Source organism: Neophocaena asiaeorientalis, unplaced genomic scaffold (assembly GCF_003031525.2).
Source record: "Neophocaena asiaeorientalis asiaeorientalis breed wild unplaced genomic scaffold, Neophocaena_asiaeorientalis_V1.1 scaffold508, whole genome shotgun sequence".
Classification (NCBI taxonomy): Eukaryota; Metazoa; Chordata; class Mammalia; order Artiodactyla; family Phocoenidae; genus Neophocaena; species Neophocaena asiaeorientalis.
Window position 1 is genome coordinate 243,121 of NW_020172179.1, and position 24,207 is coordinate 267,327.

General features: G+C 45.7%; 1 protein-coding gene across 12 annotated transcripts in view; it reads right to left on the reverse strand.

Annotated features, from left to right (window-relative positions):
• Positions 1-12,976, reverse strand: part of ATXN7L1 (ataxin 7 like 1) — a 243,812-nt gene extending 230,836 nt beyond the window's left edge. For all 12 annotated transcript variants that reach the window (XR_003005423.1, XR_003005419.1, XM_024760906.1 and 9 more), the window contains exons 1-2: positions 12,775-12,976; positions 12,198-12,266 (exon numbers count right to left, since the gene is read on the reverse strand). Coding sequence is in view for 10 of the 12 variants with exons in the window: in XM_024760906.1 (XP_024616674.1) it covers positions 12,198-12,266; positions 12,775-12,955 (250 nt within the window). In the remaining 2 variants the exon portion in view is untranslated. The remainder of the gene's footprint in view (positions 1-12,197; positions 12,267-12,774) is intronic.
• Positions 12,977-24,207: the final 11,231 nt, after the last annotated feature.

The window sequence follows — 24,207 nt, forward strand, 5'->3', positions numbered from 1 at the left end:
GGCCCAGGGAAGATACAAAGAAGGCTCTGCACTTGCACTGGGTCTGGGAGGGACTGGGGGTGCAGTAAGGATGCCTGTGAGGGGCTGTCCAATGCAGTATGCCAGAGGCGTGAGCAAGGAGAAGGGCGGGTTGCCACACAGCAAACCCTGGAGGGAAGGGGGGAGCTGGGAGGGGCTGGCAGGAGAGGCCTAAAAGTGGGCATCACCTGGCTTCCCTGGTGGCGCAGCGGTTGAGAATCTGCCTGCTAATGCAGGGGACACGGGTTCGAGCCCTGGTCCGGGAAGATCCCACATGCCGCGGAGCAACTGGGCCCGTGAGCCACAACTACTGAGCCTGCGCGTCTGGAGCCTGTGCTCCGCAACGGGACAGGCCGCGATAGTGAGAGGCCCGCGCACCGCGATGAAGAGTGGCCCCCGCTCGCCGCAGCTAGAGAAAGCCCTCGCACAGAAACGAAGACCCAGCACTGCAAAAATAAATTAATTAATTAAAAAGTGGGCATCACCAAATCTTTGGAAAAGAAAATAAGGTGTTGAAAAAGCTCAAGGGCAGTCTACTATCTAATGAAATCCCCAATAATTTCGTTTGGAAAGCAAACAGCCCCCTAATCGGTCCAAGGCTGGATTATTCTATATTGGGTTTGCACAAAACAGAGCCACCTCTCTTTTCAAAGGTCTTCTGCCATTACGTGTTTGGTCTGAGCCTCTGAAAGTGACAGGACTCATTTGAGTCCATTTGCCCTGCTTCTGCAAAAGACGGTGAGGAAGGACACAACGGTCAAGGTCAAGGGTGTAGTGCCAAGGAACAGAAGCCCGGAGTCTGGGGACGAGGGTCACGGGGCTGTCATTGGTGGGTGGGCCAAATGGAGCCAGCCTCACCCAAACGTGACCGGTTTCACTTTCCCAGTGTTCCCCTTTCTTCCTGACAGTCTGCGGCAGATTCCGTCACGTGGGAAAGGTGTTCCAGCCCACGAGCTCTGGGCCTCTTCAGGAGGATCAAAACACCGGCCAGCAGACCAAGGGACTAGGGCCCATCAAAGGTCACCTGAAACCCCACGCTGATGAGGGAACTGCGTAGGAGGGACAGCGCTGAAGAGGAAACACATGTCGAGGGATCCCCTGGTCTCTAAAAACCACTGAGACAGAGAGACAGAGAGAGAGATCTTCATCCAGTTCCTTGAGGACCAGCCAGGTCCCCACGTACAAAATGCTAAGTACCCTAGTTAATGGGGAGTAGGTGAAATCTAGAGTCACGGACCTGAACATCACCACGTCGCCCTATCCTCATGTGGGAGATGCATTCTGTGCCTCTCTCAGCCAGTCCAGCCACAGACTCTTCTTTGTCACTGCCCCTCAGAGCCAGTCACAACTAGGGTATCTCTGTGGCTGAAGAAGTCAAAGGTCTTTCACACCCACTTAGCAGGCGCATTGCCCATCAATAGGTCACCTCTAACTGGAGGGTATTGAAAAGGAATCTCTGTTCCAGCATCCAAAGGAGCACACCCTTCATGAAATCACTAACAATCCCACTGCCAAGAGGGAAACTAAAAAGCGGCCTAGAAGATGTTCAAAAGGGGGAAAAAAAAGAGAAATCATCACTGTAGATAGATGCCCCTGGAGTTGCTTGGCAACCATCTCTGCTAACACCTTCTCCCAAAAAGGAACAGTTTAAGTCAGCTCCTGAGATTTCCCTGAGGCCAGGGCTCTGACCACAGAGGCCCCAGAGCTGGGGCCTTGGGATGAGAAAGCATTTCACTGAGGGGGAGACCTGGGGCCTCATCAGCAGGCCACAGGCGTACACACATGAGGGGGAAGAAAACTATAACCATTTTGCTTAAAGAACATACTCTTTGAGGCAGGGCTGGTACTAGGGTGAGGTGAGTGAGGTGAGTGAGGTTCTCGGGTGCAGCATTTAAGGAGGCCCTCGCTGTGCATTTGCGGGAGCCTGTGTGTGCATCTTTAAACGTGTGTTCTGGGGGCCCCGCCGGCCTCCCCTTAGTCCTAGCCCTGCTCCTAGGGAAACATTATGACACAGTGCTTAAGAGTACTGCCTCTGGAATCAGCCTGCCTCTGGGTTCAAATCCCAGCTCTTCTCCTTCCCTGCTATATCACCTTGGGTAAATCACTTAACCTCGCTGAGCTTCAGTTTCCTAATCTCTAAAATGAGGTTGATACAGGAATTGCCTTAGAGAGTGTCATGAGGGTTAAATGAGAAAAATGCACATTTAGCTCTATGTCTGGCACCTACTCAATGCTCAGTAAATGGCAGCTACGATTGTTATTTTTAAAAACACATAATAATAAGAAATTTTAAAAAACATATAAGCAGCTCCCCAGAACCCCTTAAACTGGACCTACGGAATCCAAGTGTCTGGGAGTGGTCCTGGTGCCTCGGCCTTTAAAGAGCTTCACAAAGGATTCCCAAGGTGGGCAGGGTCAAGAGCCACTTCCTGTAACCAAAGTTCAGTAAACATCAGAGCCACCTAGGGAGCATGTTAAAATGCACATTCTTGTGTTCCACTCTGAGTGCTTCAGATTCAGTGTCACTGCAGCCTGGGATGCTAAGTACCTAGGTGATTCCAACACAGGGTCCCCCAAATGACCACACTTTGGAAAAACTGAAACTGACTTGCCCTTGAAAACTCACAGCACAGGGACATGGGTCCAACTCTTCTTGTTTTTATTCCTGGCATCCTTAAAGCATGAGGGAAAAAATATTAACCAAAGATGCCTAGTGAGTCAAGGCACACTCCTGGAGCAGTAAGGATGCCGTCTGTCCCCTGGAAGTGGCAGCTCGGCTAAGGCAAGGAAGAGGACCCAAGTTCCTGGTAAAAGTGACAGTCACCATAAGAGAAGCTTACATTATTGAGTACCTACTGTATGCCACATAGTATCTCATGTGTTTTCACATCAACCCTGAGAGCTGCTATTATTCTTATTCTGAAAATGAGGAAATTGAGGCTCAGAAAAGTTATCCTATTACACAGCTACTAAGTGGCTGAGTCCAGATTTAAATAATGCTCCATGAAGCTTCTAAGCCTGCAATGCCAATGCACTTTTGTGATAAAATAGACATAACATAAAAATTTACCGTTTTAGCCATTTTTATATGTTCAGTTCACTGTCACCGCCATCTATCTCCAGAACTTTTTCAACTTTCCCAGCTGGAACTCTGTACCCATTAAACACAAATTCTCCACTTCCCCCCTCCCTCAGTCCCTGGCAACCCCCATTCTACTCTCTGTCTCAATGAATATAACTCCTCTAGGAACCTCATATAAGTGAAATCATATCGTATTTGTCTTTTTGTGGCCACTATGCTCTGAGAAAGAGCTAGACACCACCTTGGTCTGATACAACCAAACTAGGTCTCAACCATCTTCCATACCCTGGTTAGTGTCATCAGTTTGGATGTCCTGTCTCCCCACCCCCAACCCAGGACTCCATGACCTACTGGTGTATTGCGGCAGGGTCACAGAGCTCCCCTGCTCCCACAATCCCCCGGCAAAAGGGGTCCTTGAACTGTTAATGTTCAGAGAACCGCAACTGGCTTCACAGAACAGGTACACTGATAACTGCTTCTATGTTCAAGGAGCCCGTCACTGAGTCACTTTTATCTTCCGGATGTTACTCTGTCCTGCCCTAGAGAGTATTTACTTGGTTTCCTTTCTTCTTTAAGCACCTGATCCCTGAAATTGGCAAGCAGAATTGTGTTATGAAACCACAGGTACAAAGATAAAGCATCCACATAAAAACAAAAGCTTTCCCCACAGTGGAATTCCAGCTTGACTTAGAGGCAACTGCGTAGCCGAGTCTAACGCTGGCATGGTAAGGGTCCTCGGCCTCAGCTCACTTGCAGGAACGGCTTTCCTAGGCTCTCATCATTTGTTCAAGTGCCTCAGGATCCAAATCCAAGTCCATTTGGCTGATGTGGCCAATCTGAGCTCTGCCACAGGAGAGAGTAAGAGAGAGCCAGCCAACCAGCATTAGCTGGGAGCCCAACCTCGGCAGAACATCGCACCAAGAATTTTAGGAGAGAGACACACACGGAAGTCAGTCCTTGACATTCAGTTTCTACAATTCAGAAGAAGGTCAACCCACCGGCCAACCCTCTCCCTCTCCATCAGAACTACCTGTGATTGCTGCGGTCATGATTGGACTCCCAGTGGTCAAGCCCTGGAGATTCCCCCATGGTCCCTGCGAGGCAAGACTGGCATCAGGGCTCCCAAGAAGTGACCCACACACTGGGAGGGTCGGTGTGGATGTCCCTGCGGTCCTCTGCAAGGAGAGGGGCAGCGTCTCCTCAAGGGTGCTGCTGGCCTGGGGCAGGGGCACGCAGTCATGTGTAGCTGCTCCTCTGACCCTTCTAAAGCCATCTGCCTTGCTCTCTGTGGCGCAGGGCTGTGCTTCAGCCTCACCCCTGTGTTCTAGGATTTTCTCCAGTGGTGTCTTGTCCATGAATAGTTGGTAGTTGTTCTTGTGAGGAGGGGCAAAGTCGGGAATGACCTATGTCACCATCTTGGTGATGTCACTTCTATTGCAGTCACTAAATGACCCTAGTTTCCAGACATGAACATTGGGCCACCTCAGAGGATGGGGTCCTTGGATAAAAGGGATTTGATTAGGACAGGGTCTCCCTGTGTCTGCTGCTACCATTTTATGTCTACTTCCAAAGGATGTCATGAATGAAACAAAGCGTCATGAATGAAAGCTTAGCCCAAAGGATATAAACACGATGTACACAGAAAACCAGGCAAAACCCAAATCTGCCTAACTTCCCTAAATCACTTCTGAAGCGGAGGCAGCAGGCCTCTGTGAGCCACTGGCTAGAGTGAACATGGCCTTCCAGGCCTAAATAATGCCACAGACCACTTGGCACACAGGCCAGAGCCCTCAGGAATCCGATCCTCTTCTGCCCTTCCTATTTTCTAATCCTTAATGTGGAAATCCTGAAACCAGCCGCTTTGCTCTCCATCATGTGGATCCCCATTTCAGACAAATCCCACAGGTAATCAACTGCACAGAACGCCAGTTGTATTTCCAGCCTGACTTTAAATATAAACTGAAATCCTTAATGCTTCACTGTGACGCTTCTGACATCAGGGACCCCTGTACAATAAATGCCATCATTATCCGAATCGGTGCCCTGGGGTCTCCTCCACCCGCAGTGAGGGAGGGCTGGGCCACCCGGAATTAGAACCTGAATCTCAGTGCTGTCACCATTTACTACAGAATGGACACAAAGGTTTGGAGGGGTTGTCTCGGAAACCTTTGGAGGAGAACTGCTTGAGGGATGGAGTCTTCTCTCTTTAGATGCTCCCAAAGGTAGCACCGTGCGGGGGACAGTCACTGCTCCACACGCGCTTGCTAAGCATTCAGTAAGGCTGCCTCACCGGGAACTCAGGCCTAAGAAACAGAAAGATGGTAGCAGGATATTGTTGAGTCTCTTTTTCTTGTGTTCTCAGCCTTTCTAGCCTCACCTTACACCACTGATTCTCTATCAGGGTGATCTGGTACTCTGCCACCCCATTCCCAGGACCTTGGGCAATGTCTGGAGACATTTTTGGTTTTTTCAATTCAAGGGAGGGGTAGGTGCCACTGGAATCTAGTGACAGAGGCTAGGGATGCTGCTAAACATCCTACAACACACAGGACAGTCCCCCACCACAAAGAAGTAGTGTTCCTGCTGAGAAACTTTAGACCACTCTCTGCTTTGCTATCATCACACCAGCAACAGACTTTTTAGTTTCTAGAACATTCTACATTCTCTCACTTTGGGCCTGCACACATGTTGTTTCCTTTAGCTCTGTCCCACCCAGCCCTGCATATGGATAACTTCCATTCATTCTCCAGGTTTTGGCATAAACAAGATTTCCTCAGGGAGGCGTTCACTGAACCCCTAACCTAAACTAGGCCCCCTGTCGTGCTTTCCAACAGTACCCCAATTTTCCCTTTCAGAACACTCAGCACGGTCGCCACGACTTTTATAATGTCTGCCTTGGCTGCTAGGATGGGAGCGCCACAATGCAAGGGCTGCGCTTTTTCACTGCTGTCCCCCCAGGCCTAGCCCAGTGCTGTCCCACTGTCAGTCTCAAATGCATGACGGAGGCCAAGAAAGCAGGAGGGGGTATTAAAAACTAAGCAAGACACCCAGAGGCTTAAACCATCCTCCCATTAAGCAGGCACCAAAAAGACACTGCAGTAGCTCCTCATGAACTGATACGGACCACTCCCTAAGATAAATGGAAAGAGCAAGACACTAGGCAATACTTATAGGATGCTATCAGCCATGTGGGGAAAGCAGGCAGGAAAAACTATCTATGTATCTACTTGAATGCACATAGACTATCTTGGGAAAGATACACAAGCAACTGGGGACAAGGGTAAAAGGGAGACTTTCTTTTCACTGCATACCCTTCTCAACTTTGTAACACGTGAACATTATTTTTAAAAAATAAGAAGCATTTAGATGAGATAGAAAGAGAGAGGGAAATAGTCTACATTTTCCAGAGATAAAAGCATCATTCTTGTAGACTGACATATGACGAGAACCCAGCACAAGGTGACCGTACCTTCTGGAAGGAGCCAGAGCCACATTTTCTCCACATGAGAACCCAGGCACATGGAAATACTTGTATATTTAAAGAGATAGTCATTTTAAAGGCTGTGTATTTTCAAAACTAGATGGTGCTGGAAATCCCCTCCCTCGGCTTTGCCGCCCTGGTTCTGGCACTCCCCGCCCCCCGCCCTCCAACGACGGGATGCAGCTGTGAAGCTGATTCATTCTCCAAGCCCTTCTCCTCCTTTTCATCTTTCCTTCCTACCACCTTGAGGCCACTCTGTCTCTCATGTCCTTTCATCCCAAGCACTGGGCAAAAGAAGAGAGATGATAATGAAGCGCCAAAGTGAACAAATGTTGCTGCTCGTTAGCAAAAGGGGAGGAAGGTAGGCTTAATGGAGAAAGCAGTTGAAATCAGTGGCGAAGATGAGGTTTATCGATATAATCTGTGGACTTGGTGTCTTCCTATCGCCTGTTAGCATAGATAATGGAGTTGTCCGTATGAGGATAAAGGGGAACTGTCTGCAGTTTACTAGAAATCACCACCACTTGTCGCTGGCTTCCCTGGCTTGGATTCTAAGAACCCTCCATTCTTACCAGGTCAGTTGCCATCTTTTCTCCGATTTGCTCCCATCCAGCCATAAACGCAAGACTCCTAGACTTGAGTTGAACACATTCCCACGTTCCGTGCTTCCTCCTGTAGACCAGCCTGACTCCACCAGCATCTCAGGAGAACAGCAAACTCTCACAGTCACAGCAAGATCTTACTGTCCCCTGAACAGTTTTCAAACTGGAAGCATTCCACAAGTTTACCTACATGAAATCGAAACACCTGGAAACACTGACACACACACACACACACACACACACACACACACACACACACACACACACGCCCGAAGTAATGAGGGTAGGCTTCCAAAAGACCCAAACAATGATCCATTAGGACTTTCTATCTTCACTGATCAGATTAAACAACTGATCGATTATTTAAAAAATTATTTTTTAGACCTCCTGGTCCCCAGAAAGAACTCTGTAAATCTTTCTCAGCCATAAGCCCCAAAATGCCAAAGTATTTTTCTCTAGCTCTTGATAAAAGTTATCAACGACTACATATCAGCTGTACTCCATTAAAAGCATGGATAGCACAGAAATCAGTTTTTAAAAAATCCTTAGCTTTATAAAAGTATAACATGGTTTACTCTAAAAATGAAATTTCTGATTGAGTATATCTTTTCTGTTCATCACTGATTAGTTAAAAATCCTAGTTGGTTATAATAATAAAATTTTCTAGAACTAGCTTCATTAATACATGATGATGATAATCCTAATAACATCTAAAAAATAATAACAGCACATATTCATTAAGTGCTTATTTTGTGCTAAGCCCTTTGTATCACCTCAGTAAGTCCTTATAACAACCCTGTTATCTCCGAACCTGTATAGTCCAGGACACTTACGAGCCATAGGCACCTGGTCCTTATTTATGAAATGACGTTCTTAAAAAAAAAAAAGTTCAGGTGAGGCAATTAGAAAAGGGAGACATCTTTCTAAATCACAGAGCTTTTCCCCAATTAGCTTGAAAAAAGTCTTCCAATAAATCTATGAAGCTGGAGTGAGAAAATTATTTTAAAAGGTTAGCTAGATGAATGGCCTTGGAATTTTCTATCATAATGGCAGCTCACATATTAGATTAGGCTGATCAGGTTTCTGGGACTCCTCCTCTTAGGAAATCTCAGTGCTTGATGGATCCAAGCTGACTGAGGTCAACCCCCTCTCCACTACGGGGAACACATCACCCTGGGCTTTGGACTCAGACCCTCAGTTTTCTCAGAGTCCTAAAGGCCACATACCATTCACAGACTATTTGCAGCGCAATATGCTTTTGTAGGAGATGCAGTGAGGTTTGCCACCAAGAGATTATAGAAGGAGAAAATAAACCCAGGATGTAGTAGTGTAAGGTATTTTTAATGTGAGGGCTTGCTTTTTTTTTTTTTTTTTTTAAGTTTCTTCAAAAAACAGCCTGTCTAGTATGACTGCATCTCAAATGTAGGTACATTCAACAGAGACACTTAGGTTCAGAGGTCTCAAAGGGACCTCAGGAGACTTTTAATCCACTCCCTTACTTTACTAGAAAGAAAACAGGCCCAGACAAGGGAAGTGATATTCCCAAGGTCATATTATACAGGATGAGGAAGCGGGCTTAAAGTCCTCTCCCCTGCTCCCTTCAACGCTTCAGGCTGCCCTCAATATAACACCACATGACCACACACAAGCACGGAATAAACAACACCTTCTGAACCCAGGTGATGATCTGGCAAGGTTCAAAAGTATTTGCCAAATTCCTCTTGAGCATAATTTTAGCTAACTTTGGACAAAATAATAACATGAGTGTGAAGACTTTACTACAGAAATTTCAAAGCATTCAGTTAACATTTCATACTGATATACGTGGAGAATTGAAGTAGAAAAAGTTCAAGAAACACAGAAGGAATTATCTCACAATAATCAGGTTGTTCAAAAGTCGGCAAGTCCTTCCTGTATCTTCTGAAGCTGTGGCCAGATGGAGGCAGAAGGTAAAATGATTATTTTTTCACTTTCCTAGCCTAATTTTTTTCCCTGAGCTTAGTCTATAAAAAATATCACATCACAGTGTTCACAGCAGCATTATTGACGATAGTCAAAAGGTGGAAACAAGCCAAATGTCCATCAACAGACAATGGATAAACAAAACATGGCATGTACATACAATGGAATATTATTCAGTCATAAAAAGGAATGAAATTCTGATACCCGCTGCCACACGGATGAACAATGAAAACATGATGCTAAGTGAAAGAAGTTGGACACAAAGGGACACATATTGCAAATATATAGTATCTAGAATAGGCAACTTCATAGAGACAGAAAATAGAACAGAGGTTTCCAGGGCTCGGCCCTGGGGGAGGGGGACTGGGAAATTATTATACAGTGGAGACAGGGTTTCTGGTTGAGATGATGAAAACGTTCAGGAAACGGATGGTGCTGAGGGTTGTACAACACGGTGAATGTACTTAGTATCACTGAATTGTAGACTTTAAAATGGTTAAAATGGTAAATTTTATGTTATGTTTATTTTACCACAATAAAAAAAATATCAAAATCTGGATCATATACCTTCATTTCTTACTTGGAATTCCTAAACTTTATCTATTCATTGCTATTAAAGCACAAATCTCAAGACCTGCTTACTGTTGATGACATCCCGGTCAGTCTATGGATGCTCACATACGGAGAAACACAATCACACCTAGGCCACGTTTTGTCCTGCAGAGATCCATCCACAACCATATTCATCCTGAGACCTGCCACACAATGACTCCAACAAGGCCAACAGCGAGACTAAGGCAACCAGTGTTTCCGGGGACTTTGGCAACCAAACACCCTGACACCAAGTCTCAGCTCAACCTTTAAACTCCTCACCATGGGGAAGAGATATATACTTCATATGTGTATACGCTATCCATAAAGAAAACTGTGTGCACATGCCAGGAAGACCTCCAGGAATTGCTAACCCAGACCTATTCCACCAGGCCCACAAACAAGGAGATTTCAGCCCATCCATGGCTATTTGGTGAACTCAGCAATTGCATGTTACACTGAACAGTGGGGGTCCTTAATGCAAATACATATCATTAGGAGCTAAATCTTTGTACCTTTACAGGAAAAGGATATAATAAACGGGATGTACCACTTGTGACTTCTGAGGAAAGGAGAGCTTTACATTTTTTCTTTCCTTAAAAGAATCTATTTCTCATGATGCAAAGAGAATCTGAGAATGAGAGTTTTTTGAACCAGAAGCCCAGAGTAGGGTGCAGAATATGAGTTTTGTGTGCTATGGTGATAATCTATCACGCAGGTCTGAGAGGTGCCAATTCTGGGCCCTACCATAACCTTTATTCAACTTTAAAGGTTTTTACAACTTCATCTCCTTTCGTGGAAACCTGTTCATTGCCAGTGGTCTGATAACTGAGTCCTGTACGCGGGCCTCTCACTGCTGTGGCCTCTCCCGTTGCGGAGCACAGGCTCCGGACGCGCAGGCTCAGAGGCCATGGCTCACGGGCCCAGCCGCTCCGCGGCATGTGGGATCTTCCCGGACCGGGGCACGAACCCGTGTCCCCTGCATCGGCAGGCGGACTCTCAACCACTGCGCCACCTCGGAAGCCCCCCCGTAAGCTTTTAAAGATGTTAACAGTTTGTGAAGAAAAACAATCTCCAGTGATACTTTCCAATGCCAACACACAAGGACATTGTGCAGAAATAAGCTGCCGCTTGTAAGAAGTCCACTTGACATCATTCCCTTGTGCATCCTAAAGACACATGTCAAGATCACACTAAGATATTTAGAAGCAAACATCTTTAGAAAAAGGTTTCGTTCCCAAAGTGCTTAATTAGCAGAAACATTACGCTAGAGCGCTGTCCTTGAATATGCATGCATTTGAACCTCCATGTCATTTTTTCTGAAGCACAAATTCTCCTCTCACTGGATGGTCAGGAAATGATTGGGCACAGAAAACCGTCTGTCTGAGGTGTGATCCACAAAATGAGTTCCATCTTTCCAAGCAGGTTTCAGCTGCCTACCAGGGTGACACCGTGGTTTATGAGGGAGACCGTTCTTTTGTGTCTAATGGCCTTTTCTCCATTCATTTTGGATGAGCCAGGCTCCTATGGCCTACTTATGGCTGAACTCTTTCAACACTTCCTGCCAACCTCTTCTGCCCCCCTGCACCTCCTCCCACCCCCAATTTCAGCCAACTACGTTTACAAGACACCAGTTAGTAAATCACAATTCAAATGAACCCATCCATTTGTTCAGCAGAAAGTGGCCTCTGGAGTTGCTCCATGTGAAGCCCACAGGTCAGAGTTACATATGGCAGGCTTGCAAACGCGAATAGGCTATGATTTATTTATGATGACCATGTGTGTTTGATGCCCAGTTCCAGTAGGCTGTGGCTTCACTCGCCTGCCTCCGTCTGGGATGACCTAGCTACTCACTGTGTCCCATTTCAGGTACTGTATTTCCATTCCACGCTGGGGAAGCAGAGATGGGTGACCGACTGGGGGCTGCACACAGATGCCCCTAACCCTGCTCACCACATAACAATCTGTGACCAAACACAAAGTGTGCCAAACATAACTTGCTGCAAAGGTTTGCCACGTACCATGGCTTTCAGGGGAGAGTGGAGAAGTAGCTGCTGGGATGACTGACCACATCGGGTTCATTAAATTGTTGTGTATTTACCCACGAGGAAGGCTGGGGTGCTTGTGAAGGGAGCCCCGCTCCTCATTTCAGCAATTTCCACCCCGCACCATTTGGCAATGATGCTCCAAAGGCGAATGGCAGATATGCACCAGAAGGTCCAAATGTGGACTCCAGCTGAAGTGCAGGAAACTTCTGCCGTCAACAACCTCCTCGCCTCTACCCCCCAGTTGTATTTATACTTTGAAAGAAGTTAACACGAAGCAGTAGTCACCTGGGCGTGCTCAATTTTTGACAAGCCTTAGTCACTCTGTACCCAGCAGAACAATTCACATTATAGTCGAAATCCTGTGAAGATTCTGCCACACATGCTAACACTAAGACGCCAGTAGCTCCACTTACCTTCTTTATTAAGCCTCATAACCTCCCTGCTTTTTCCACCCTCTTTTCCAGCCTCTTCTAAATCTACATCTGCAGATGAAAAAGAAAAGGAAAAAAGAAAATAAGGACAAAAAGAGAAAAAAAGGGGGGGGAGCCAAAGTCAAAGGGGGGGAGGGAGAGTGTTTATTTGCAAACAGATCGATATAAATACTGGATATGAAAATCTTTCAAAAATTGACAATGCAACATTTTCTCCCAAGTCCGTATTTCCATCTACCTGGCCCAGATAGGTACCAAAAAAACTATGCAAGCAGCAACAGAGTAGCCTTTTGAACGGATACACCGTGGGGCTGTGAAAGCCCACCCCGCGGGCTGCCACGGGGAGCGGGCACAGACAGACAGACAGACAGCCCTGGCAGCAGGGCCTCTCTCTGTGCATTGATGATCTGTCTCTGTGTGTATTTATTTAGAGAGAGGGAGAAGCATGGAGGACACCGGGGGCCACTCTCTCTCCACACACACACTTTTTCCCAGTGGCTCTAGGTGAATGGAAAGGTTACAGGGTAATAAAAGGAGGAGGAGGCGGTGGGGTTCTTACTGTCGGAGCAGTGTAATTTGGCGGCGTCGATCCAGGAGGACCAGGGTTTGCCCAGAAACGCCTCCGGACTGGGCACTTTGCGATCCAGTGTCGCCATTGCTCTTCCTTCTTGTTGCTTTTTCCCTGTTCCTTCGGCAGCAGCAGCCGAGAGACACGGGATTCGAGAACGCTCCGACGTCATCTTCGGAACGTTCCGACATTGAGTGTTCTGAAAGGGGGAGGGAGGGAGGGAGGGAGGCAGAGGAGGAGGAGAGAGCGAGGAGGAGGAGCCGGCGTTCAGCGCCCGGCCCGGCTCGGCTCTCGGCGTCCGCCGCCGCCAGGGGCACCAGAGAGACACCCCGAGGCCCGGCACCCGCACGCCCGCCGCCGGGGGCGGGGCCGCGCGCCGGGACTCGAGGCTGCAGCGCCCGGCCCTGGGATGCTACGGCGCCGTGGCCACCGCCGGCACCTGGGAGCCGGAGTCGCAGGGGCTGGGCGTGCGGGCAGGGGTCGGGGATGGCCTGAGAGAGGCGCGACTTGGGGCCGTGGGAAGGACGGTCTTCCCCGCAGAGTTGCGCTCGAAGACGGAAAGTTTTTGCACGCAGCCCCTCCAGCGCGTCCTTCCCTCGCCGGTGCCTGTCGCCCACGGTGAGGCGCCCCCGCGAGGATTCCCGCCGCTTAGTGGGGAGGGGCCGAGCAGCCCCCTTCCCCGACGACCACCCCAAGCCAGGGAGGGGACCCTGGGACCTCTCCTCCCAGCCACCTCTCCCTCCACCGTGTCTTCTCTTTCACGGTGTACCTTGGGCCGTGGAGGATTCTGCGGATGCCTTTGGGAGCTGAGACCAGTGGGTAGATGCAAGTGGTTCTAAAAAGCAGGTGAGTTTGGGGCGAGAGGAGCTGCCTTCCCATCTCAGACGGCGGGGCGTTCAAAACTCAGGGCCGGGGTCCCCCCAGATTCTCCGCGCGACGCGTCTCCCCGGCTCTCAGAGAACCACTGCGTAGACTTTGCTCCAGGATCACGATAGTGGGAGAGCGGACTCACCCACTGTCGGAGGATGCTGCTTAGCGGGCCAAGCCCCTGGAGCCGTTTCCAGCGCTCCCCACTGTGAGATGAGGATGGCCCGGATTAGCGCGTGCAACCGACAGCGGGAATCTGATTGCTGGGAGAATTCACTTCAGGCTTAACTTCTTTGGCCAGCTAGAAAGGAAGCATTAAATTTTCTCTGGATTTTGGACATTTGAGGCTTTAATTGAGATTTCCCCCCCTCTCCCTAGGGGTTGGCAGCAAAGGCCTTAGAAGGTCTTCTGGTATCTCTCTCTTAAAAAAAAAAAAGTCATTTAATTTACTAGGAATTACCTAAAATATGCGGACACTCCCCCACAATCGATATATTTCCCTCATTTCCCCCAGCACCCTTTTAGTTCTTACAACCTCTGTTTCTGCCCCATGGCTGAAGAGCATGGATTTGAAGTTGCTTTGTACTGAGGTCTGCTGTGCCTGTCATCTTATGCTCCTGCACTTGGCATCCTGTACCTCAAAGCCAGGTTTAGGATGTACTGGACTCTGGAAGCTGGTTAGAAAAGTAGTGCTGCACTATTCATGATGTGAAGAAAGGAAGGCCTGAACTTTGATGGTCCCATGCAGGTGGAGAGGAGGAGACAGGTATGAGAGACACTGTGAAGAAGGGCCTCATCAGAGAGTACGTTGTATGACTGGATTTGGGGAAAGGGAGAGAGCGAGCTCAGAGGTAGAAGTAATTAGATCATAGAACATTTTCCTCTTCCCCTACAGCTTTCCAATTTTCCTTCCATTTTGGTGTTTATTCCTCATTTTGCATGCAAGGGTGGTAGGCAGCCTCTAAGATGACCCCAATGACCCCCACATCCTGGTTTGCATGCCCTCCCCTTCTCTGTGGGCTGGACCTAGTGACTTGCTTCTAACAAACAGAATGTGGCTCCAAAGTGATGTCCCTTCTGAGGTTAGGTTCCAAAGTGATGTCCCTTCTGAGGTTAGGTTCCAAAGTGATGTCCCTTCTGAGGTTAGGTTCCAAAGTGATATCCCTTCTGAGGTTAGGTTCCAAAAAGACTGTGGCTTCTGTCTTGCTCACTCTTGCTGTCACTGGCCTGCTCTAAGGGAAGGCCACAGCTTGCAGTTGTGAACTGCCCTTTGGAGAGGTACATGTGGCAAGGAACTGAGGGAGGCCTCTGGCCACCAGGCCATGGGGAAGTGAGGCTCTTTGTTCAGTACCCCATGAGGTGCTGACTCCTGTCAACAGCCACGAGAGTTTACAGGCGTGTCCTTCTCCAATCGAGCCTGGAGATGAGACCACGGCCCTGGCCCACAGTTGTGAAAGACCTTGAGGCAGAGGTTCCCAACTAAGTCAAGCCTGTATTCCCGATCCACATAAACTGTGAGATCCTTAACGCTTGTCATTTTAAGTTAAGTAACTTGTTACATGGCAATAGATAACTAATACAGAGTGGTTTGGATGTAAAGTGATGGGTTAACAAAAAACTTACTAGAAAAATACATTTAACAAAGGAAGAGTCTGAGCAACGTTCCCTTGTTCCTCTTTTGAGCCTCCTGTGAACTGTGTATCATCCTTCTCGAAATTTTTGGCCAGCTTTGTGCAGCTGGTTTACAGTAGTATCTCCTACATGCTGAGTATAGTAATATATCTTTATCCTTTGGGTACTCAAGTTTCTGCTATTTAAACTCAATCACTACTTTATAGAGAGTTCACCAAGGACAAGGTCATGATGTAACTGTTGGGAAAAAGTCTCTAGTGACAGCGATGCCACCACACTAGTGGCTGTTACAACCCTACCCTCCTTGAGGTATGTGGAGGGTACAGTGATGAAGGGACTCAAGCCCAGGGGCTGGGAGTCAGTGACTTGAGCTTCCAGAAAATTCTGTCTCCTCTCCTGGGAGCCACTTTAAGTCACTCAAGAAAAATCAAAGCTTGTTTATCAGCAGGGAAAGTAAGGGCATCTAAGGTGCAGTGGTTCACTATTTCAACATTAGTTTACTATCCCAGCTGAGTTTCTCAAGTTATTTCTGCCCAGCACCCTGAAGATGATATGACAGCCCAAACATTATTCCCTTCTAGCTGGGGGGATTTTAGTTTGCAACATAGTAAAGTATGGGCTGGAATCTAAAAGTGATTTGGCCTCTATACAAAACAAGACTTTGGATACCACTGCCATGTTTAACTGATAGAACACGTATATGTTATTGCAGTTAGAGTTATAAGGTATAATTGTAGTTTCTACTCTACCTTCCACAGTTTCTCTGACTATGGAGATAATAATACCATCTTTGTGAAACTATAACCCACCTATGACTTTGTAACTATGGATAACATGGCTGTCGATTAGATTACACCGCTGGGAGTCAGAGAATGAAGAAGGCATTGCTCATCCAACTACTAGATTTTTACACTTGACTTTAGATGAAAATTGAGGTCAGCTGGGAGTAGTATTGGGGTCAGCGTGGTGCATATATATTGTTATATGCATGTCTATACTTATATACTTATATACCAACTATGTATATGGCTATTTTATTGCAGACTTGAATTCCTTTTGGTAGTAAATAGTCACAAATATTATTAGTGACAACAAGAATCTTATACATCCTTAATAGGAATAAACTGACCTGCAAAACAGTAATTTAAAGCACGTTAGTATAGTGTCTGTGTGATAAAACTGTCTAGCAAAGGGGTAGCACCTTCTTCCCACGTGATTAATGTTTAGGAAGATAAAAGGGGTGTAAATATTTTTATTGTTTTATTATCTTTCTTAGAAAAATGACAGCGGTTGGTTTAATTAAAAAGGAGACTCGCCAAACGACCAAATAAAGCAATCAGTTCAATGGAGATGACAATGGAAAATACCTATTTAATTTGAATAACACCTGGTTCTGGGGAAGTGCATCAAATACGGAGCCAGCATTCGCTCAGTGTGATTCATGTGCTGTTTCACCACACTATTGAAAAGAAGAGAGGAGGGAATATTAGCTCTCTCATTTGAGGATATTAAACTCCTGCTTGGGTTGAGGCGCTGTGTGCGCACCCTACTTCCTACTTAAACCGATGTTGGGAGTTACCTGGAGGCGATGAGGAGAAAATGACATGTTCCATTAAAATGAGGCATCCCTGGAATTGTTTGATGTTCTTTGCTTTAATTGAATCCATCTATCCCATCTGCCACTCTTTTCTCTAAATTTATTTTCCTAACCCTCTCTCTCTGAGAATTGTAATTTGGGGGGAAATTTTATATACGTTGTTACCTTTTATAAAAGCTCCCTGTATCTGGAGGGCAGATGTGCTGTCTCCCTCACCTTGTTAGATTAGGTTGCCTGCCTCTTCCCTGATCCCTGTGTGTTGGTAGATCAAATAGGACTGGGATAAGACCCTAGAAGCACCAGGAGTAGGAAAGAAAATGGGAATTCCATGCTTTTTGTTATTGGTTTCAATATAAGACCCTAGCCACGTGCCTGGTCTGAATAAACATGGACTCTATTAATAAATATCACTATAAAAACATGAAATTTGCATCTGACTGGGGCAGAAAAGCCAACATGGGAGTGTGTTATCTCGAGGTAGAGCTGCCGTGAATCCCCTGGCAGATTCAACCGTGACTTTGATCACTTGGGGCTCCCCAGACTGGCTCTGATGCTGCAGGCTGAGGAGACCTCTGCTTCCCAGAGTGTGGTAGGTCCAGCCCCACCCCTAGCCACTGCTCTTTCTTGGGGGGTGGGCAGGAAAAAAGATGGCTTCTCTTTAGCCTTGTTGTAGAAATCACTTTGAGCCCTTAACCTAAATATAAATACAAATTTAACGTTAATGTACACAAATTAATCGGAACGAAGCCCACCCACCCCATCCAAACTCACCAGTAATATAATTGGGGAGGCAATGCAGGTGGAGGCCAGAGCACAGGCTTGAGGTTGGCAGGTGTGAATTAGAGCTGTGCTTGAGTCATTTGCTCGAGAACCTTTCTTAATCCATCGGACCCTCAGTTTCTTCATCTGTTAAATGAGTACTAAGGCTCTTTTCTTCAGATGGTTGTGAGGATTAAGTGAGATTCTGGATATGGAGCCCCCAGCATAGGGCCTTTAAATGTTTGCTATGATTATTACTTTGGTCGCAATGCATCCTGTAGACAACAGCTGCCAGTCAGAAACAGGCCAACCCTCTGACGCTAGAAGGGCTCCTATGGTCACTTCTGACAAGTTCCTTCTCCTTAGAAAGGAAACTAAAGCTCTTCTCTCTCCTTTGTATGAGGCTGCTGCCCTGCATCAATTGGTGGAGACTGCTGTCTAAACTTCTTCTGCCTGGAACTCCATCCTGACATGGACTTCAGGGCAGGGTAGATATCCCTTTGTTCTGGGAAGACCCTAGAAGACCCTTTTGTTATGCACAAGAACTGCAAAATCCAAAGTGTGACTGGAGACAAGACAGTCTTTGCATGACAATGTAAATAGTTGTCGTAATAGTAAATGGAGGGGACTTCCCTGGCGGTCCAGTGGTTAAGACTTGCCTCCCAATGCAGGGGGTGCCTGTTCGGTCCCTGGTCTGAGAGCTAAGATTCCACGTGCCTTGTGGCCAAAAAACCAAAACATAAAAACAGAAGCAATATTGTAACAAAGTCAATAAAAACTTTAAAAATGGTCCACATCAAAAAAAAAAGAACTTAAAAAAAATAGTAAATGGACTGGGGTCTCTGCAGATTATTTTTTTCCTGAGAAAAATTTATTTTCTTTTGTAAAAGAAACAATATTGAATTCTAAAAATCATGTGTAAATGTGTTCTTATGAGATAGTAAAACAATAGAGATAAGTGGAAAATTCTCTTAGAATTGCCCCCTTCAAACATGGTCACTCCCCTGCCCCCAGATCACTACTATACCCCCAGGTCTGAAGGCATTTTTTCATACCATTTTCTATACATTTACCTCCTATGTAGACTTAGCATTACAGCTGTAGATGGTATTGCTGTGTGTGTGTTCTTTTCTATTTTTTTAAAACATGAATAGCATCATTTTGTGGAGATACATACATATATGTGTATATGTGCGTATATATGTATGTATATATATGTGTGTGTACTCATATGTGTGTGCATATATATATATTTTTTATCCCCGTTGAGAAAGAAGCCTTGCATGAGCACAAACAAGATTGACATGTGCAACAGACCATTCTGTGGATACTTTTCTGCAATTTTCTTTTTTCACACATAATATTACATGTCATTACATATGGAAATCCCTCATTCTTTTAAACTGCTCCCAAGTATCCCATAAAATGTTCCAGATTCTATTTATTTATTATCTTATTGACAGACATTTAGGTTTCTGGTTTTACAAAAAATAGGCTGATCAACATCTCAATTTTTTTTTTTTTTGCGGTACGCGGGCCTCTCACTGCTGTGGCCTCTCCCGCTGCGGAGCACAGGCTCCGGACGTGCAGGCTCAGCGGCCATGGCTCATGGGCCCAGCCGCTCTGCGGCACGCGGGAGCCTCCCTGACCGGGGCACAAACCCATGTCCCCTGCATCGGCAGGCGGACCCTCAACCACTGCGCCACCAGGGAAGCCCAACATCTCTATTTTTATATATGCTTTCTGAGCACATGAGGGAGTATTTCTACCTGAAAGTAAAATTGCTGGGCATGTACATTTCAAATTTTAATAGTTCTGTCAAATTGTCTTCTGAAGTAGCTGACTACTTTATACCCCCACTAGTGGCACAGGAATGTGCCCATTTTTTCACGCCCTAATTAACACCTAACATTTGCAAACATTTTAATTTTTGCCATTATTATGGTAAAAGTAGCTTATCTAATTTGAATTTCTCTCTAGTATGTTTCTGAACTTTTGTTCTTATGTCCATTGTATTTTCACTTTGTAAATTGCTGTTAGTATCTTTTGATGAGTTGTTATTTGTTTAGATCTTCATTGCTTTATAGGAATTCTCTATACATCCTAGATTTAGGTTTCTTGTCTGTTTGAAAATAATGTAATTTTCCAGCTTGTTGCTTTGCTTCTTTTAACCTTGTTTATGGCATCTTCTCCATACACTTTTTTTTTTCATTTCGATGTAGTCAGATGTATCAGACTTTTCCTTGAGGCCTTTTACTTTTTGTGTCTTTCTTAAGAAGAACTCCTCTTCTCCAAGGTTATAAAATATTTTTGTATATTTAATGTTTCATAGGTTTTTGTGTTTACATTTAGATCTCAGACATTTTTGGTTAATGACGTGAAATAAAAATTTTTTTTTAATTTATTTATTTTTGGCTGCGTTGGGTCTTTGCTGCTGCGCATGGGTTTTCTCTAGTTGTGGTGAGCGGGGGCTATTCTTTGTTGCGGTGTGCGGGCTTCTCATTGCGGTGGCTTCTCTTGTTGCAGAGCACAGGTTCTAGGCGTGTGGGCTTCAGTACCTGCAACACGCAGGCTAAGTAGTTGTGGCTCGTGGGCTCTAGAGCACAGGCTCAGTAGTGGTGGCACATGGGCTTAGTTGCTCCACAGCATGTGGGATCTTCCCAGACCAGGGCTTGAACCCGTGTTCCCTGCATTGGCAGGCAGATTCTTAACCACTGTGCTACCAAAGAAGTCCCGATGTGAAATAAAAAAATAATTTTTGATCTTTTTCCAAACAGTTACCAATTTTCCTGGGCACATATTGAATAATTTATCCTTTCTATAGAGATCCATTATATGGGTATGTTTTTGAGCTGTTTTCTGTTCCATTGCTTGAACTGTCTTTTCCAGCCTCAATTCCTCTCTTTTTTTTTTAATTGAAGTATAGTTGATTTATAATGTTCTATTAGTTTCAGGTATATAGCAAAGTGATTCAGATATATATATTGAATATATGTGTGTGTATATTCTTTTTCATATTCTTTTCCATTATAGGTTATTATGTTGAAGATAGTTCCCTGTGCTATACAGTAGGTCCTTGTTTATTTTATATATAGCAGTATATATCTATATCCCAAACTCCTAATTTATCCCTCCCGCTTCCCCTTTGGTAACCATAAGTTTGTTTTCTATGTTTGTGTGTCTATTTCTGTTTTGTAAATAAGTTCATTTGTATCATTTTTTAGATTCCACATATAAGCGATATCATATATTTGTCTTTCTCTATCTGACTTCACTTAGTATGGTAATCTCTAGGTCCATCCATGTTGCTGCAAATGGCATTATTTCATTCTTTTTTATGGCTGAGTAATATTCCAATGTGTGTATGTATGTGTGTGTATATATATATATACACCACATCTTTATCCATTCATCTATTGATGGACATTTAGGTGGTTTCCATGTCTTGGCTATCGTAAACAGTGCTGCTATGAACATTGGGGTTCTTGTATCTTTTTGAATTAGAGTTTTCTCTGGATATATGCCCAGGAGTGGGATTGCTGGATCATGTGGCAACTCTATTTTTAGTCCATACTGTTCTCCATAGTGGCTGCACCAATTTACATTCCCACCAACTGTGTAGGAGGGTTCCCTTTTCTCCACACCCTCTCTAGCATTTATTGATATTATTTGTAGACTTTTTGATGATGGCCATTCTGGCTGGTGTGAGCTGATACCTCATTGATTTGCATTTATCTAACAATTAGTGATGTTGAGCATCTTTTCATGTGCCTGTTGGCCATCTGTATGTCTTCTTTGGAGAAATGTCTATTTAGGTCTTCTGTCCATTTTTTGACCAATTCCTCTTTTAATTACTCCTGTTTCATAATATTTTTTGCTGTCTTTTAGGGAAAAAAATGTTTCTTTGCCATTATGTATTTAGAATACTCTATCTTAGTCCATTTGAGTTGCTGTAACAAAACATAACAGACTAAGTAGCTTAAGAAAAACAGAAATTTATGTCTCACAGTTCTGGAGGGTGGAGGTCCAGGATCGGTGCAGGCAGATTTGGTGTTCAATGAGGGCTTCCTGCTTCTTAGATGGTACCTTCTCACCATGTCCCCACATGGCAGAAGGGGTGAGCTAGCTCTCTGGGGTCTCTTTTATAAGGGCACTAATCCCAGCCATGAAGGCTGCACCTTCATGACCTAATCACTTCCCAAAGGCCCCACCTCCTAATACTGTCACCTTTAGGATTAGGACTTCAACATGAGTTTGCAGGGGGAACACAACCATTCAGACCATAGCACTCTTACCTCTAAAAATGTATTTTTTATTCCTGGGAATTGTGTCATATGTGTTGTTGTTCACCATTTGTCATAAGACATTTCATGATGGAGACTGGGCCAGATCAAGTAGATCACTGGAAGCCTTACTTCATTTCTTGTTCACAGGGAACCACAAAGGTGGACCCAGTGGCTACAGCCAGCTTGGATTCTTGGTGAAAGCCTCCCTCAAGGTGATTTTCCAAACCAAATACCTCGGACTTAGGGAAACGAGTTGTTGAGAGATTGTCTTTCAAGTATTCTGAAAAGGCCAACCCCTGTGGGTAGTGGGTGAGCCTCTGCGTGGATATTCCCATTTGTCAGTCATCCTGGGGTGCTGGGGGGCGAAAAGGAGCCCCAGGAAATGAAGGCTGGAGGAGAGGGAGGGAGCAGGCCTGAGACAAGTGCTGGGCCCCTGCACTTCCCAGATGGCAGAGGACTGGCCGTCCCCCAGGTGGTGGGAACGAGGCAGGTGAGAGCCTTTTGCAGGCTGGGAGCCGGTCAGGTAGCATCCAGTTGGGGACCTGTCTGGGACGACCTGGGTATGACTCTGGAATCCTTCAATCCAGTATCCATCCATTCATAAGGTTTTGTCTAATGTCATTTCCCTTGCTTCCTTCAAGATTTTAAATGACCTGGTCTTAGGTAGCTGTGTTGTGGGAAATTAAGTGATGGGCTTATACTTACATGGAAGCCATGGTGGCAAGGTTGAAAGCTGCTATCTTCACTTCATGCCAGCCCTGTGTGGTGACCATTATTCAAGAGAAGACGGCAGCCCCTGGACTCCAGGAGGTGGCCAGGTACAGAGTCAGCAGGGGGATGCCTAGGTTGCAATGTCTCGGTTCAGCCCTCAGCAGTCCCCAACACCTTTCCTCCAGCCCCGGCCTCCATAGGAGGAAATCCTGAAAATGAGAGGCCAAGGTTTGGGTTATATTTATATGACAGGAAATAGAAGCCTAGTGTCTTTAAGGTCATGAAACAATCATTGTGGAACTCAGAGCTAAGCCCAGGTTTGTTCAAACAAAGTCCCTGTTGTTTGGAGGCCAGATTGCTCGTAGATGACTTAAACTGTACCTGTACGCCTCAAGAATGATTCTAAGGCTGTAAATTTAAATTTCCACATAGGCCAGGGTTTCTCAACCAGGGATGATTTTCCTGCCTCCCCCTTTTCTGCCCCACCCCACCCCAAGGACATTGGCGAAGCCTGGAGACATTTTTGGTTGTTGTGACAGGGAGGGGAGGGGTTCTAATCGTGTCTTGGCATCTAGGGGGTGGAGGCCAGGGATGCTGGTAAACATCCTACCATGAGATGCAGACATCTCCCCATCAGTGAAGATTTATCCAGCCCCAAATGACAGTGAGGGGGTCCAGAAACCCTGATGTAGGACAATGGATTTCCAATTTTCTTTTTTGTGTCCAGAGGATGAACCCCTAACCCTGTCAACTACTTTGCCATCGTGGGCTTCTTTCATCACACAGACACCCAGCAAGGGGGTGGGGGTGCTGTGAAAGCCATCATCGCTACAAGAAAAACTCAAGTCTTTCCACTTTCAATATATGAAAGCCAGAGTTTGTTACTGGATGAATTCTGTTTGTAGAATCGAAGAAAGTGTAAGCTCTCTATCTTAGGGATATAGTTCTTAGGCAATAATCAAGTAATATGGACGTCTCTTTCTTATTCTCTGAATCCTTTACAGACCATTGCTTTCCTATTCAAATGGGAAGGCTGAGGAGCGCTAAGACACCCATGCTAGATAGCTCTTATTATTCCCAATTTATAGATGATGAAATTGAGGTGCAGAGGGGAAGTAAAATAAAGCACAACTCCCTCGCGCTGAAGTTATCAAACCCCTGGCCAGGGTTACTGCATAGGTTGTGCACTGCACAGTTGGGCCACCTTTAAGGGACCACCATTCACACCACAGACATCATAGATTTATTGTGGCAGTCTTCCTGGTGGATGGCACTGAAGTGCCTGTTCTAACCAAACCAGGAATGTGAAGACTATTTTCTAACAGATGGAAGTGAAGTTTCTTGGAGAAGGTGTGCCTTTTCATGATGCTCACTGTGCTGCCAGATGAACTAGCAAAAGGAAGGGGATTACTGCTCCCTCTTTGTCTATGTTAACAGTTCAACTGGGAGTTTTACTTTTTGCTTGAACAGAGGTCACCGTCCCTTGCTGACCACGTGTGTAATTGTAAAGTATTGGAGAGTGAGGCAGGTTACGATGAATGCACTTTTTTTTTTTTTTTTTTTTTTTTGGTG